General features: G+C 38.8%; 1 protein-coding gene across 8 annotated transcripts in view; it reads left to right on the forward strand.

Moving 5' to 3' along the window:
* NEK11 (NIMA related kinase 11) overlaps positions 1-16,063 on the forward strand; it is a 117,293-nt gene that overhangs the window by 72,933 nt on the left and 28,297 nt on the right. For all 8 annotated transcript variants that reach the window (XM_068935595.1, XM_068935596.1, XM_068935598.1 and 5 more), the window contains 2 exons: positions 10,289-10,413; positions 15,940-16,000. In XM_068935595.1, coding sequence (XP_068791696.1) covers positions 10,289-10,413; positions 15,940-16,000 — 186 coding nt within the window. The remainder of the gene's footprint in view (positions 1-10,288; positions 10,414-15,939; positions 16,001-16,063) is intronic.

Genomic DNA, 16,063 nt, shown 5'->3' on the forward strand with positions numbered 1-16,063 from the left:
TGAACTAAACATTAAGGCGTGAATGAGCTCCTGTCATGGATCAGATCTGTGGAGAAAGATGACAACTTATAACACAATACCTGTTTGGAGAACCACAGGTAGTGGGGGCAGGTAAATTTAGCATGTCCAAATCAAATCAAATCAAATTTTGCAAACTGGGAATCAGAAAAGAAGAATACAAGTAATGGAGCAAACTCATCTTGGACATAAACTAACATATTTACTGGAGTCACAGCAAGTTAGTTCTTGACAAGTGGTTTTATTGCTGTAACTTTGATAGATAGGTAAGGAATGTAGCTTTTAATAAGTGAGTGGAATAACACACTGGAATAACGTCACAATAACTGTTAAGATATAAATCTGTGTTGTAAGCAGAAATATTTCCAGGATCATAAGGTGTATTCCCCAAGTTCTTCCTTGCTGAAAAGATGCTTTAGGATGCCTCTGAGGGAAACTTACCTCTAGTCTGGCATTTGCAGTTACCAGCTCTTTGCTTGCTCTTTGTATGTGGGGTGTGCCAAAAGTCCTGAGATTCTCACAGGTTTCAGAGAGCAGGCACACCAGCAGCATGTGCCTGCCTGCTCTGCTTATCTGTCTGTTGTTTTTCATTCCCAGTTTCATATTGAGATCCCACTTTGCACAAAATTCAGTTAAAGGAAGAATAATAGATCTGATTTATTCTACCGAAAGTAGGTTAAACAAAATTTGTGAGCTTTAGCTATGAAGAGGAAAATGAGTCAATGGATGTTTTTATTGCCTGAAATGTTATTCTTCTCATTTAAAGAGTTCTTCCCTGAAAGTATTGCCTTTGGAGAGCTGAAGCTCTCTTGCTTTGGTTATAGCTCCGCATTTAAATCCTTCTTCTATGAGAGCAGCCAAAGAACTACAGATATGCTTGGGAATTTTATGAAGTTTCAGGATGACTTGTGCTTAGAGTAATTGGAAGCTTCTATGAAGAAATGCATTGCCCATTATCTTCAAATTTTTAATTAAATGCTTCAGCTTATTTGAGAGCAATTATTTTTATTCAGAAGCCGAGGCCTTTCTGTCCGTCAGGTATAGAGCTCTACTCATAAACCCACCAGGAAACCTTTTCCAAAGCTAGGTGCTATTCAGTATGCCTACCTACATAAATCTTTTCATGGCTTCACAAAAATTCACAGCTTACTTATTAGAGAAAGTCTGGCTCTTATAGCTGTTCTGAGGGAAGCTTGCACAACGAAATAAACGTAGACTTTAAGCAGCATTTGTACAAAAAAAGCCAAACACTTTGAAAGTGTGGGGATAGCAAAATATGTTACTCTACAGCTGGTACTTTTTTTCGATGTATTTTTCATATTGATTTAGTTTGGCATTGATAAATCGGGCCTTCCTCAGCATTTAACCTTGATCAATGACAACAGCTAAAAAGATTCTGGCTGATTCTTTTTAAAACCTGACTAGGAGTCCCTTCACTCATCCCAAACCGTAATGTTAAAGAACGTTTATGAAACACTATATGAATTTAGAAAGCAGTTAAAAGCAAATGTACCAAAATTAGTATGGCATTTTTTTTGGTAAGTACATAGGTTCTGTAGAAGGTATTTACACAGTTTCAGTGCTTTATAGCTTCCTTAGATCCTAATTTTAATTGCAGATCAGTTCTACATACAGAGCAATGTAACTTTACACTGCACTGTAGACTCAAGGTTAAACCAATGTAAATAAAGGCACACCAGGCATTTACTTGCAAACAAGGCATCAATGAACAGGATGCCATAGAGAAACACTGAATAAGTATTTCCCCTCCAAAACAGCTTTGTAGCTCACTTATCAAACAAAGCAGCGTTTCTGGGTTGCTCAGACAAATTGCATGGTGACATAAAAAGCTGGAGCCAATTCCAAGTGGGGAAGAATTAGCTCAGAAAGGAGATGTAAATACTGAATTAGTTTACAGTTCCTACCAGTTTAGCTTTTATCCTCGTGACTGTCAGACAAATAGCTGGAGGAAGTGAAAAGGTGTCACAAATAAAAGAGCTTAGCTTACATGCTGCTGCTATTTCATGTGCTCCACTGAGCAGAGCAGCGTGCCCCTGAGATCTAGCAAATACATTGACTTTCACCTGTGAATTTCATCTAGCTGTTTAGCCTCTCAATGCTTTGCTGTTCCTAGGTTCACTTGGCTACAGTCTTTTTTTTTTTTTTTTCATATGTCCAACCTACAACTTCCTTGGCTGTTCGTGTCCAGATTAAATGTATTTTACATTTACCTCATACAAAGTTTGGATCTGAGCCATTATATTTATTTTCGACTCTTTGAGTAAGTGCTGGCCTTGAAAATATCCCCACTTTATGCCTTGAAAAAAGCATACCTGCACAGAATCCAGAGGAAAGAGTTGTGACTTTCTTAAAGGGCAGATATTTTTGTTAGCACATGGGCGCTCTCCTTCCCAGCACTGTCATCAAGCTGAAAAGGAAAGTATCAGGCAGTGTCTGCTAGATAAAGCAGGAATACTGAGATTTTACTTGAAAGTATACTTTAACTGATCAAAAAGTTTAAAATCACTGAAGGGCTAAGGTAGTTTTAGACTGATGTTTTAAGGTAGTTTTGTAGTCAATTTTCCTTTAATGATATGTACAGCTCTTGCTGTGTTCCTGCTGGACACTATGCAAATAATAGGGCAACCTTTACAATAATAGTGTCTCTTCAGGCATAAAGGAGATGGCTTCCAAAGACTCACTAAGTGCTCTCTGTTACTGATTTCGCTGTTATATTGTTCTTTCTTTTCACCCTCCCATTAGTACCAGGAGGATTTCAGAATATGTAGAAGACCTTTAGGAGATTTGGGAAACTTTGAACTGTGCTTGAAAAGCAGCATAACATCATCTTCAGTGTCACTGCCTACCAGAGCTCCCCTTTCTGTATATGCAGCAATTGGAAAATTAAGACTCCCCCCCCCCCACAAAAGGAATTGTGGGAAAAAAAGCCATGAAAGTGATTTTTCTTGATGTTCTTTTTTTGTTAACAATTCCTTTTTAGCATAATTATTATTTCTAGGTACTCGAAAATCTTTCTTCCTCTCAAGCCCTCCCTGTATACCTACCGATAAAATAGCAGGGGCTGGAAGGTCTGAAGTAAAGAATAGTGTCCTTGAAATAGAGGGTTTTTCTTGGAAATCTCTTTTCAAGAAGCAATTTTTCCTTGTGAAAACAATTCATTTCTAACATCAAGTCGCAGGAGACGCCCATAATGCTACTCCGATTTACATCCTCTTTATCTCCATTTTTCCCAGACATTTCACAGTCATTAAATCATCACTCAGTAAAGCCCAGAAGTAAATCACAACTTTTACCTTTTTATAATGCTAAAAACAGGATTATGAAAGATCAGTGTTTAACTCTTGCTATGTTTCTAGTTCTTATTTAGAACAAATCATTTTACTTCCTACCTATAGTGTGTACAGTCATGTCAGAATGTAATTCTTTAAATAACTGCTTAGTCCTTTTGTGCTTAGGCAAAAGGATGGCACAGGATAGTCATAGACATAAAAGTTCTGTTAGGTCCCTTAGTTCATTTCGTAAACTGCACCTTCCTGGAGTTGTTTTAAGCCTAGTTTAGAAAAGCCAGACAAAAGCTTCCTTTGACCTTCTGAAAAATGAAGTTTCATAGCTTAATAATGCATATCTCATTTGAAGCTGACCAAAGGATGTCAATTCTGTTTGATGGCAACTTTTCAATTTACATTTTTTGTCCTACCCTGGAAAGAAACCGATGTGTGTGAGTTTAAATTATAATAATGGAGTTCTCTTATTTTTACCTGGTCAGTTGAGTATTGACCTGAACTGTGGAGGGACCCAGAGCCATTGTTTTCATTTAGAGTTTTTCATTCAGGCTTATGTAGCACAGGGAAGTATATCTGTATATGCCAATCCTCTTTCCTAATTATGCATCTTCAAGTCTTCTGTTTTCTCTCTTGAAGCAATCTTTGTGATAACTGATGCGCTATTCTGAAGAGTGTTGGCCAGCTGTATTCACCATCTCTTTTTGCCAGTGAACATGTGTATTTTGCAAGGACATGGAGAAATAGGCATGTTTCTGCTCAACTAGTAACTGTGTACGTGTATTAAATATATATATACAAGCAAATATACTAGGGGTAATTCTAAACAGTTGGAATTTGCAGGGTTCCAGCTTGTTTGTTGCCTCTTGTCCTATTGTTGCGCACCTCTGAGAAGAGTCTGCTTTCGTCTTCCTTCTATCCTCTGATCAGATAGGTGTGGACAGGCAATAATAGTTTCTCCCTTGCAGTAAGATTTCCCCTTTGCCTTCTCTTCTTAAGACTGACCAGACACAGCTCTCTCAGCATCTCCTTGTACACCAAGTGCTCCAGCCTCCTGGCCCAGCCTGGGGGCCTCTGCTGGACTCAGTCCAATATATAATACCTGCTTTTACAAAAGTGTCTGTACCTATTCAACATAAATATTTTGGGAAACATATCAACAAATAAAATTTTATATAGACACTGAATCAAAGCAAATTTTGATTAACGAGTTTTAAGAGTTCTGCCCTTAAGAAACTAATTTAAGGGAGAAGAATTTAGATGAGAAGCAGAAATTATATCCTCAGGATGAAACAGTGACAGGGCGGGGAACTGGATGTGAGCTCCACTTTCTATGCAAACCCATGTCAGAATAAAATATAGTTGCAAGTTGTGTAATGTAAAATGAGTATGTCAGATTTCAAACAGGCTGAATGAAAAAGCTCAGAGCTTGAGGTTTGAAGTGGTATGAACTACTACTACTGGGCACCTCAGGTGTAAGGCTCATTGATTAATGATGACGAAAAGACTTGTCACTGTTTGAAACGGTTCCTTCCTTGCCCCAGCCTTTATCTTTTAGGCCATATTATCCGCTTCTATATCGGTTGCAACATGTATTCAGTTGCAAATTGCTACACCTTCACAAAATTTTTACACTGTGTTTATTGTTGCTTTCCAAGTTACCAGTAGGTGAGAAGATGTCTACTGGGTTGCATTCTGATATTGCATTATGAACCAAATTGGAATTCTCTGATGAGTTTCCACAGCAAGAAGAGGACACCTCTTCTTTACTGATCAGGTCCTGCCTGTGGGCTGTTTTGCAGCCTAGCGCAATGCAGAATCAGAGGGCAGGAGAATGCTTTGCACTGCTCTTGCCTCAGTTCCCAGCCTGTACCAGGCTCCTGTAGCAGGCTTTGCAAAGAAAGCAGTGTTAGTTCGTGTTCTGACGCCCTCTTAATTTTTCGAGGACTCTATGGCAATGTGTGGTAGCTCATAACCGCTGCTATATCGCATTGCTTTTCAGCACTTTAGTTCATGCTACCTTAAGAATGTATTATATCTCACGACAGCACGTTTGTCAAAATAATCAAATGATTTGCTCCTCACTTTGGTGTTTGTAGTACTTGGGGAATGGGGGAGTGTAGGAGTTATTAACAAATTTTCTCCTTAAGATTAGGAAAGTGACGACTGATGGAATCTAGCCCTTTCCAGAGACACAATAAGCTGTGGAGACAAAAAAAATACACTAGTCCTTAAAAGCCAAGTGTGACTTGGTTATTGTGGATATAAGTGGTAAAAATGAACATGCATCATACAGTTGTTTTCTTTTTCCTTCCTCTCCTTTTTTTAAAAGAAAAATTAACCTTATTCCTTGCCTTATGCATGCATTAGTATTTTAGAATGCTGCTTCCATATACCAATTATAAATATGACTTGAAGGCAAGAGAAAATTAAAGATATTTATCAAAGTGTTTTCATATTATTGGAAGAAACGGTTGTTGTCACCAAGATACCATGCTACCTAGAAAAAACTTTTGGTAGATTAAGCAAAATATTACAAGTATTGCATTCTCTTGTTTTTTGTGTAGCTTATCTTCTTGGGAAATAACTGTGCTTTTATGATTTTTTTAAGATTCATTTTTCATCCTTGCTTCCACTGTTAGCATCATGGTATATATAGAGAGAAATGTAAAGAAAAATGTTATTATTTGTAATTTTTTTCTTTTGAATATCTAATACACTTCACAAATATCAAGTCTCTCAGTGACATTCCTAAAGCACCTAGCAATTTGTAAACAATACCTGAGTTTGTTCTGAATGAAGTGCTTTATAAGAAAATAGAAGGTACTGAGACTGACCTTAGTGAAATATGGAAAGCTAGATAAATGTAATATGTTTTCTGAGAGCAAGCCTACAGACTGCGGGGTGAGAGGGTGCAGAAAGAGCAGTAAAGACATTCCTTTGTGCTCTATAAGGAGCTGTTTCAGAGGGAGAACAGGCATCTGAGGGACAACTTTATTACAATAGCTTTCAGGCACCAGGCATCATGTTTAGCCAGTTGGCCCAGTATTGGAAAACCTTATATTGGATGTTATCACAACTTTGCTTTTCCAGGGATCTGTGAAGGCAGGTAGTGCTACCTACCTCATGTAGGCAGCACAGAGCGACTTTGCGGCATGCAAAGAATCTGGTACCCTGGACTAGTGTTTCACTAGGGCAGATCAGCATTGCTGTGTGAGCACAGTAAGTCCAGTGAGCTGCAGATGGTGACAGGACCTTCTTAAATGCATCACTGTTCTTCTCACAGTCCAGCTGTTGAAACAGTGAGACAGAATATTCTGAGTCCTGCAGCAGAATTTTTGTTTTCTCTTTCAATATGGTAGGCTGGACATTAACTTCACTAGCACCACTTTTTTTACCAAAATAACTTGCAGGCACAAATGGAGTTAATTTCTATTTTATCTCGGAGCAAAGGTCAGAATCAAGTTACGAGCCTTGGAGTCCCTGTTAGGCTATGCAAAGGTGAGTAAATGAGAGTCAAATGGACCTAAGCCAAAGAGCAACGTTTTAGTGAAAACTACTGCTTTGACTACTGCAAACCAAGGATATTGCTTCTGTGCTACATTGCTGCGATGTGGAACTGCACCAAGAATATTCAGGAGATCGTGACCATAGTTAGCTCTTCACCACCTGGCTAGTGGAAATGAACTGGGGACTGAAGTATTCAGGATAATGAGAAAACTCAGGTAGCAGCCATACTGGAGGATGCACTGCAGACATGGATGTGGCTGTATATGGGACCCAGTCTCATCTAACGATGCCTACTCTGAGCCAAAAAAACAGCCAGACTCAAGTTATCTGCACTGCACTGAAGTGTAGAGACAATCAAGTGGTTATCAAAGGGTGAACTTGGATTTTACTCTGTCTGTTAGTACCAGGTCTACTGGAAGTGAGTCAGTCGCTGCTTTTTCTTTAGTGTCTCTCACAGTGGAGCAGTACCGCATAGTGCTAGGGTATTCAAGCAGGTTTGGTGGGTGGCCAGCTTGGGTAGAGCTTGCCGCAATGACTCATGATATCTGCTATGCTAAAATCTTGAAATCCGGCTGATCCTGAGTCTAAGCTAAATAAGCTGCTCTGTACCCAAATTAGCACTGCAGAGAGCCAGAGCTTTATCTCTGCATCTGTAGCAGGTGGACAACTGGGAATTGAATCTCTTTAGTAGGACTCGAGGAGCTCTTATATGGAACAATATACACTCAATGAATGTGCTGATATTTTGAAGGTCTCTTCTTTAAAGATGCTTATCATAAAAAAGAAGCTTTTAAAGACAGCCTTTTTTTCGATAGTATATAATAATACAGAGAAACCATTTGTTCTACTCCAATTCACTGGACATACTGATTTCTTTCAGAAATGTCATTTGGAATAGTTTCTAAACTGAGGCCAGTAAACATTTGTGTCCTGAGCTAACTCTCTTCAGCATCTGAACTAGCATCTAAATTGTACTGCTGAACTTGGGTTAACTGGCCATCCATGAATATACGACAAACCAATTTCACAAACGGTAAGGTGGCCAATTTTGAAAAGGATGCAAAAACTGGCCTGGAGCTGGGACGTGGCCAATGTCAGCATCTTGTAATTCGGAGGCATCAGCGGGTCTGTCGAACAGCCTGCAAACTCGTGGGCTATTCGCAAGATGTAGGGCTTTAGTGAAGCCAGAGCAGATATTTTGACCTTATAAGTAGCAAGACTGATTTTGATATCTTGTTTGGTTGGAGGGGAGGGCTGTGTTTTTTAGTGTGACAGCAAACAAATGCAGAACATGGGAGGGGAAGACAGCTCAGAAAACACTAATGCAGTTTGATGTTTGCATTAAAATATAATAAATAGGCTGATTGATATGTATGTGAATGCATATATACACATAGATATAATGCAGATCAACCTAATAAAATTATAATAATCGCAGAAATTATAGCCTCCCTGAAAGAAAAATTAGTGCTCACTCCATCTGGAAGAGAAAAGGAGACATATCTTCATTTAGTAGTGTTCTTCCATGATAAAAAGGAATGATTTGTAAGATATTTTTTTTAAGATGAAGTGATAGGCTTCTCTGTCAAGTGGCACTTTGAAGAACTTAAACACAAAAATAAATGCTTTATTTTGTGGGGAAAAGTTTTTTGTTTAGTTGTTGTTTTCCTGGAAGCCTGCATATTGGTCTTTTATTTGAAACTAAGAAAGACAAAAAATAGAAAAAGAAAGGATTAGAAATTATGTCAGTGCAGCAGAGTGCTGTTATTCAGTTAGCATAAATGTCTTAAAATAGAAAAACCTGACTGAAAATGTGTCAGCATTTTGGAAGTAAATCAGAGAAGAAAGTGTTTGTGAAAATACTCTAGAGAGCAAATAGTAGAGAGAATATTTCAACAGCAGAGCTTCAACCACCTATTGCACCAGATAAATACATTTTTACTTTTTTCCTGACTCCTCTTTCTTAAAAGATTAGAATCCCAAGGAAACCTTTAATGGATTTTAACTGTATTCCCTTGTTTATATACTTACATTTTTTTATCTATGTAAAACAATTTTTAAAAAGCTATTAGGTGTTTCTAATTTTCAATAACATATTGCTTGAATTTCAAAGCGGTAACTTTTAAAATAAGTCAATTTGTATTTCTTAAAAGATGTAGCCTTAGCTGAGAAGAATGGGAGAAGTTAAGACTATGGTGATTTATGTCAGATGAATATTAGGCTGCTTTTGTCTTCAAATAACATTTCTTGTAATAATATCAGCCAAAGAAGGGTACCAACTTTTTTCTTTTTGAAACCTCTAATAGCAAAAAAAAAAATTGTACCTAGACTTGGCTGTAAATTATCTTGATCATAACTCAGTAAGGGACTGCCTAAAATCCAAGCCAGGAGATTAGTTCTCCTGCTATATCTCCCTCCACAAATGCTTCAGGCTATTGATTGACACGACTGCTGAGCCAGGCTTTCTGCTGTTCTTATTCCATTGCTGTTCCTGACCTCCATCTCCCTTGGGCAAGTCTTTGCATTGCAGTTTCCTTTCTAGAAAAAGGGGGATCCTGCTATTTCTTCAAATAGCCACCAGTAAAACCGCAGTCCAGTACCTGCTTCAAACGGAACACGATTAAGTGCTTTTGCTGAAAAAGGAGAATTTACTCAGTGCAGTGAGACCTCCAGCCATTTTAGCAGCTCATTACCTATGGAATTGGAGGTGCTAAAGGATTTCACTCAGTTTAGAGTGGCTGTGGTATCTTCTATGCTGTAATAAGTATGCTGAGTTTTAATAATTATTGTACTTCATAGGCTAATTGGTTGTATTCATATTGTGCTCACTGCTACCACTATAGCTTGTGAAGACTTACTCTGAGAAAGCATGTCACCCAAGTATATGGAGCTTGACTTCTGACAGATTTCTTTTTTTGTGTTTTTTTTTTTTTGTTTTGGGGAAGTTTGGAGAAGAGATGCAGATGTTATCTACTGTATCTTTTAAACATTGGCCTGTTATATATTATTTTCCATTATAGCTTAGCTGCCTTATTCACCACAGGATATGCATATTGGAGGAGGCCAAAAAGGGGCAAAATTTCACCTCGTGAAAGCTGTGTCTCTCCCTGCAGGATTCAATTCAGTGCTGATCCTGCTCTGAGCAAGGTTGGACTCCTAGTCCAAGCCGAGGTCCTTTCCAGCCTGAGTTAATCTATGGTTTTGTGATTTCAGCCCAAAATCAATATAGATCCCTTGAGGTCATTAATTTTCATATGATAAAGATCTGACCTTTTGACAGAGATGGTTTTAACACTGTCATCAAAGGTAAAACATTTTTATCTGAGAACCTATCTCATGATCTCAATTACAGAATGTGCTGTGACATAAGATCTGAGTGATATTAAATCCCTTGCATCTTGTTAAGATCATACAGATTGTCTGTCTATCTGTCTGCTATAAACTTTTACTACCTTTAGAGATCCCTGAAGACCCACAAATTGCAGAAGAATATTATAATGATGAGTTTGAATCCTGTTCAGAAAGCAGTGAAGAAGAGGAGAATGTGGAAGCATCACAGACTGTCTCTAAGACAAATCACCAGGTAAATGTGACCTTTGGGGAAACAGTATACATTTGATGCTTGTTTTCTAAGGGAAAATTAAACTCACTCTGAGAGATGTTGTCCCATTGATGTTACTGAAATTTGGTTTTGATGGGAACATGTATGTATGTGTATGGCAACACTGTGAATTAGTTATATGTGTATGCATATGTGTTATTCATCTGAGATAGTGATGACAGAGAATCAGGCATGCCTTCAAGTTTAGGGATAAGATTCCCAAGAATGTCTTAGGGTGAAATGTTGCCAGTAAACTGCATTGTCACTGTAAAATATTCAGAGTGGGGTTCTCTCACTGTTAGCTATGTGTAAATTCAGATAAATCCGAAAATCCACATTAAGTGTAAGATGTAGGTTCCCTTTCTAATTCCTAGGGAGGGATATGCACCTCTAGATGACACTTCTTCCTGACTATTTTATACACATTTTCTGGGACAAAATGACAAACTATGAGCCTAAACTTGACCAGCAGTTTTCAGATCTGTAGATTCTCCCAAGCATCTCAGAAAGGATCGATGAAAAACAAAGTTATTTTTAGAAGGCTTAAAGTAGCTTTATCAATTGAGGCTGCCACACAAAAATTTTAGGGATTGCAGTTTGAGTAAAGGTTGGAGATTATTGGAAAAGACACCTAATTTATATCCGGTCAAAATGAGTTGAGGTGAATCATGTCTTTAGTGATCAAATCTCAGTGAAATCAGTGACTTAAATGCCCAGGTCATTTTTGAAAATGGATCTTCTGTGGCATTTAGAAACAATTAATTTTTACCCTGGGCCATCAATTTAAGGCATTATGTATGGTGCCTCTGAAAGTGTCATTTGAACATATAGGCATGTTCTTTCAAAACATTAAGCTTTCTTTTGTTGTTTCACTATTTATGCTTTAAAGTTCAGGAATGGTTTATATAGTGATGTTCTAAAGAAATAATTAGTCAATTGTAAATCGGTGGAATATCTAAGGCAATGCTTTTGTTGCAATGTGCAGTATGCTGGGTCTGCATAAACGGAGCAAACCCCAAACTCTCTGTCACTTGGTAAATCTACCACAATGTGCTCTTGAAAATAAATTATTGCTCAGTTTCATCAGACAGCATTATATACCTTTTTCCCTTCTGGAATGCCTTTTAAAATTTTCATTTGACTTTCGTTGAAGGTATCATTAAGTGTCAATCAATAGTGTTTTTGAACAGGCAGACTGCTGCTTAGAATTAACGAATGACAGAAGATAAAAATAGATTTGTTAATAATGCAGAATAAATTAGGTATTGGCAGTCAGATTTGAGCTGTGACATTTAGTCGTTCTGTAGCTATTCACAATTTGATGATGACAAGAACTAACACTGTGGGTTAGAAGAAATGTTCCGCTGACATCTCTTTTCAGAATCCAATCCTTAAGGACTCTGTGGCTTCAATTTACCAACAGTCCATGTGCACATATTTCATTAACTCTCTGTGAATTGGCCTACACAGAGTGATTAGCAAACACAATCTGTAAGGGTTTGTCTTTTAGAACTTTCTCTGTCAAAGAAGCAAATTGTCTATCTTTGTTTTTTTGTCACCTTTGATAAAGTAGCACTGTATTTCTGGATAGTGACACAATTACCTTTTATTTTTCTTGGAAAGTGAGCTGAATTTTAATATTTCCCTTTCTCAAGTGAAAGATTCTGCGGTGAATCTGAGCTATTTATTCAACTATGAATAAATAGTTATTCATAGTAGACTCTCACAGATGCCCAGGCAATATAGTGGCCCTACTTGGGATGCAACACTTCTTCAGTTAAGAAGGTAGGGTAAGGCAATGGAATTGTATCGTTTTAAAGGTTTAGGATGGCAGCTATTTTCCCCTTATCGTTATCTTATAATACATCCTGTGTACTCTCAGCTACATGATCCAGTTGTAGATGCGGAGTTACCACCAAGTTCATATCCTGTGTGCATCCAGACATGTCATTTTGTTGTAGCATTGGAGTTCAGTGTCTCTTCTCCCTCTCTTTCTGAGCACAAAGTCAGATTGCCAGATTTCAAGCAGGAATTTCCAGACTTTTGGCTCCTTCATCTGATGGCTCTTTTACACCTGTTTTTTCAAGGAATACTGATTTTGTAGTTGCATGAGAGCTAATTGAGGGAAAAATATAAAGGACAATGAGAAACTAGTTCTAAAAAAAAATTTGAAAGTATGAGGCTCAACAGAAATTTCATCTTGAAAATTTAGTGCTCAGTGAGATAGATTCACCAAAGGGAAATCATGCTTTACCAATCTGATGGCCTTCTATGATGGAATGACTGGGAGGGTAAATGAGGGCAGAGCAGTGGATGTTGTCTCCCTGGACTTGAGCAAGGCTTTGGACACTGTCTCCCATCACATCATCCTAGGCAAGCTCAGGAGGTGTGAGTTGGATGAGTGGACAGTGAGGTGGATTGAGAAGTGGCTAGATGGCCGAGCTCAGAGGGTTGTGGTCAGTGACGCAGAGTCTAGTTGGAGGCCTGTAGCTAGCGGTGTCCCCCAGGGGTCAGTCCTGGGTCCAGTCGTGTTCAACGTATTCCTCAATGACCTGGAGGAAGGCACAGAGTGCCTCCTCAGCAAGTTTGCTGATGATCCTAAACTGGGCGGAGTGGCTGACACACCAGAAGGCTGTGCTGCCATTCAGAGGGACCTGGACGGGCTGGAGAGATGGACAGAGGGGAACCTCCTGAAGTTCAATAAAAGGAAATGCACGGTCCTGCACCTGGGGAGGAATAAGCCCATTCAGCAGGACAGGCTGGGGGCTGACCTGCTGGAAAGCAGCTCTGCCAAGAAGGACCTGGGAGTTGTGATGGGCAAGTTAAGCATGGGTCAGCAGTGTGCCCTTGTGGCCAGGAGGGCCAATGGTATGCTGGGGCACATTAGCAAGAGCATTGCCAGCAGGTGGAGGGAGGTGATGCTGTGCCTCTACTCAGCCCTGGTGAGGCCCCACCTGGAGTACTGTGTCCAGTGCTGGGCTCCCCAGTACAAGAGAGACACGGCACTCCTGGAGAGAGTCCAGTGGAGGGCTATGAAGATGATGAGGGGACTGGAGCATCTCTCCTGTGAGGGAAGGCTGAGAGAGCTGGGCCTGTTTAGCCTAGAGAAGAGAAGACTGAGAGGTGATCTCATTAATGTGTGTAAGCATCTGAAAGGAGGGTGTCGAGAGGATGAGGCCAGACTCTTCTCCGTGGTGCCCAGCGATAGGACGAGAGGCAACGGGCAGAAACTGAACCACAGGCAGTTCCATCTGAACCTGAGGAAAATCTTCTTCACTGTGAAGGTGACAGAGCACTGGACCAGGTTGCCCAGAGAGGTAGTGGAGTCTCCTTCCCTGGAAATATTCAAGTGTCGTCTGGCTAGGGTCCTGTGCAATGTGCTGTAGGTGACCCTGCTTGAGCAGGGGGGTTGGACTAGATGATCCAACCTCAACCATTCTGTGATTCTATGAGAGTTTCATGTTGGCTTTGATTTAGCTGATATACTAATATTTGGGTTTTACTGAAATTTATTATCTTGCTATTTGTGTTTTCCTTTAATGACAAAAGTAACATATTCACCCTATTCATTAGGACAAGAAGTCGTACACATAGTACATTAGCTCCCTATTTTCAATTTCCAAGTTTTAGGTTGCTCCTGAAATCATCAAGCCAGATAATCAACTGGCATAAATAATCGTAGCTCCAGTAGCCTCATCACTGGCTGTGGGTAATCTGTGCACTATCACTCCAAAAACGCTCCACTGGATTCCTAATGCATGCCTTGGCATGGCTTATTGTGATTAGAATATGGTTCATTAGTTTTGAATTTGAAACGTCCAAGCAGTCTTCCATGCTGGCCCTTAAGTCTCTCTTCTGTAGATTTGTCAGATTCCCTTACCTATTCTGTAGGGCTTTACTTTCTCTGCAGAAAGAGAAATACTAAAGAAATATATTAAATAGCTAAAATCCTCTAGCATTGTTAAATCCAAGTGGAGAAAAAGCACAGGTAGTTTTACCTCAGTGTAAGTCAATTAACTGTTCATTCAAGTGCTACGGAAACTGCATTCCCCTTCTTCACTGAGGTTTTATATCTGGACAGCCAATTTAACCTAGCTAATTCCTTGAAAACCACAGCTTTCAGTGGTAGAAGTGCATCCTTTGCCTCACAGCATAATGAGAATGTTCATTTCTGTTGCGATGCCTACGGTAAGTAGGCCCAGCAATAAGAAGTCCAAGGCTTTGGAATTACACTCTATCCCATTGAAAAAAATAATTTTGTTAAAACAATCATATTAGTGTTGTATGTAGCCCTTTGCCATGTTTTTGTCTCTCTGTCCATGGATTTGCAGTTAACAGAGATGCTGATTCCTGTTTTGCAAACCTCAGTTAAAATAGCAGCGCCTATTTCAGATATAAGCATGTGAAACAACTTAGGATCATAAGAAGTTAGATCATGCTTGTCAATAGCACCTCTCACTTGCACAAAAAGGTCACTAGTCAGCTAACAATTATTCCCAGCAATTATTTGAGAAACTCTTTCTTATTAAGGTATACTAGCAGTTCCTCAATTTGAGGAACTTAGAATGGATATTTTGAGTAAGATCATCTAGAAATACAAAGCAGATTGTCCACTGCAGAAGCTGAGGTGAATATAGTTTGTTTTATTCTAGTGATTTAAGTTTTAGAACCACAGACTCAGCATTTTTAAAACAGGGAATTTTGGCAGATTTTTCACCAAGGCCTAGAGTGTGACTTTCAGTTTTAAATAATCAAGAAATGCTGTGCTGTTAAACAGGATCTGGTGACAGATTCTGGTAACTCAGTTTTTTCTCTTGGACAAATTCTGTTCTACTTCCTGGAGCACAACCTTTACTTAATGGCCAGCTCTTTAGATTTCATCAGTATACGTGAATAACATATCACATTAAAGATATCATGACAAAACTATTAATTATCCGTCTGCTAATAGAAAACTTCAAATAGCAAAGTAGTATTATCTTTTTTGTAATTAAAAGTATTAATTAGTAATTGTTACTAGATATTAGTAGATGCAACTAAATGAAACATGAATATTAATTTCCAGTGGCAGCTGTCAGAATCCTAAGAAATTTTGGCATAGTTAGGAAGTTCCCGGTTTCTTTTTTCACTGTAATATTGTTTTAGGTATTTCAGGACTAACCAATGCTAAAAAATTGGTGGACTTTCAGAAACTGCATGCCATCCTCAACAGTAATCATATCTTCTTTAAACTGCATGCATACTTGGTCTACACAGTCATGTTCTGCTAGGAATCTGACCTCAATAATTGCTTGTATATGTCATCCTCAAACCTGGTATTTTAGGAGAAGAAAACATTGAAAAAGGTCTGAGCAATATATTCCTGTCTTACAATTCTGTGTCCTAGTGTTGACACTCATTGGTGGAAGTACTGTCCTTTATGTTTGTGGGATCATACCTCTGGTACAGAATGTTTGTATTTAAATTTGTGCTCACATTAATGCTGTTCCTTACATTATTTATCCACAGGACAGTGATATTGAGGCAATGGTTGAGTACTTGGAGAGCGTCCTGAATAATAGCTCCTTGGGTAAGACAGTATCTTTTCTCTAAATGTATAAGCAGCATTTATTAACAATCTTTATTCATCAAC

Source organism: Struthio camelus, chromosome 2 (assembly GCF_040807025.1).
Source record: "Struthio camelus isolate bStrCam1 chromosome 2, bStrCam1.hap1, whole genome shotgun sequence".
In the NCBI taxonomy this organism is placed as follows: Eukaryota; Metazoa; Chordata; class Aves; order Struthioniformes; family Struthionidae; genus Struthio; species Struthio camelus.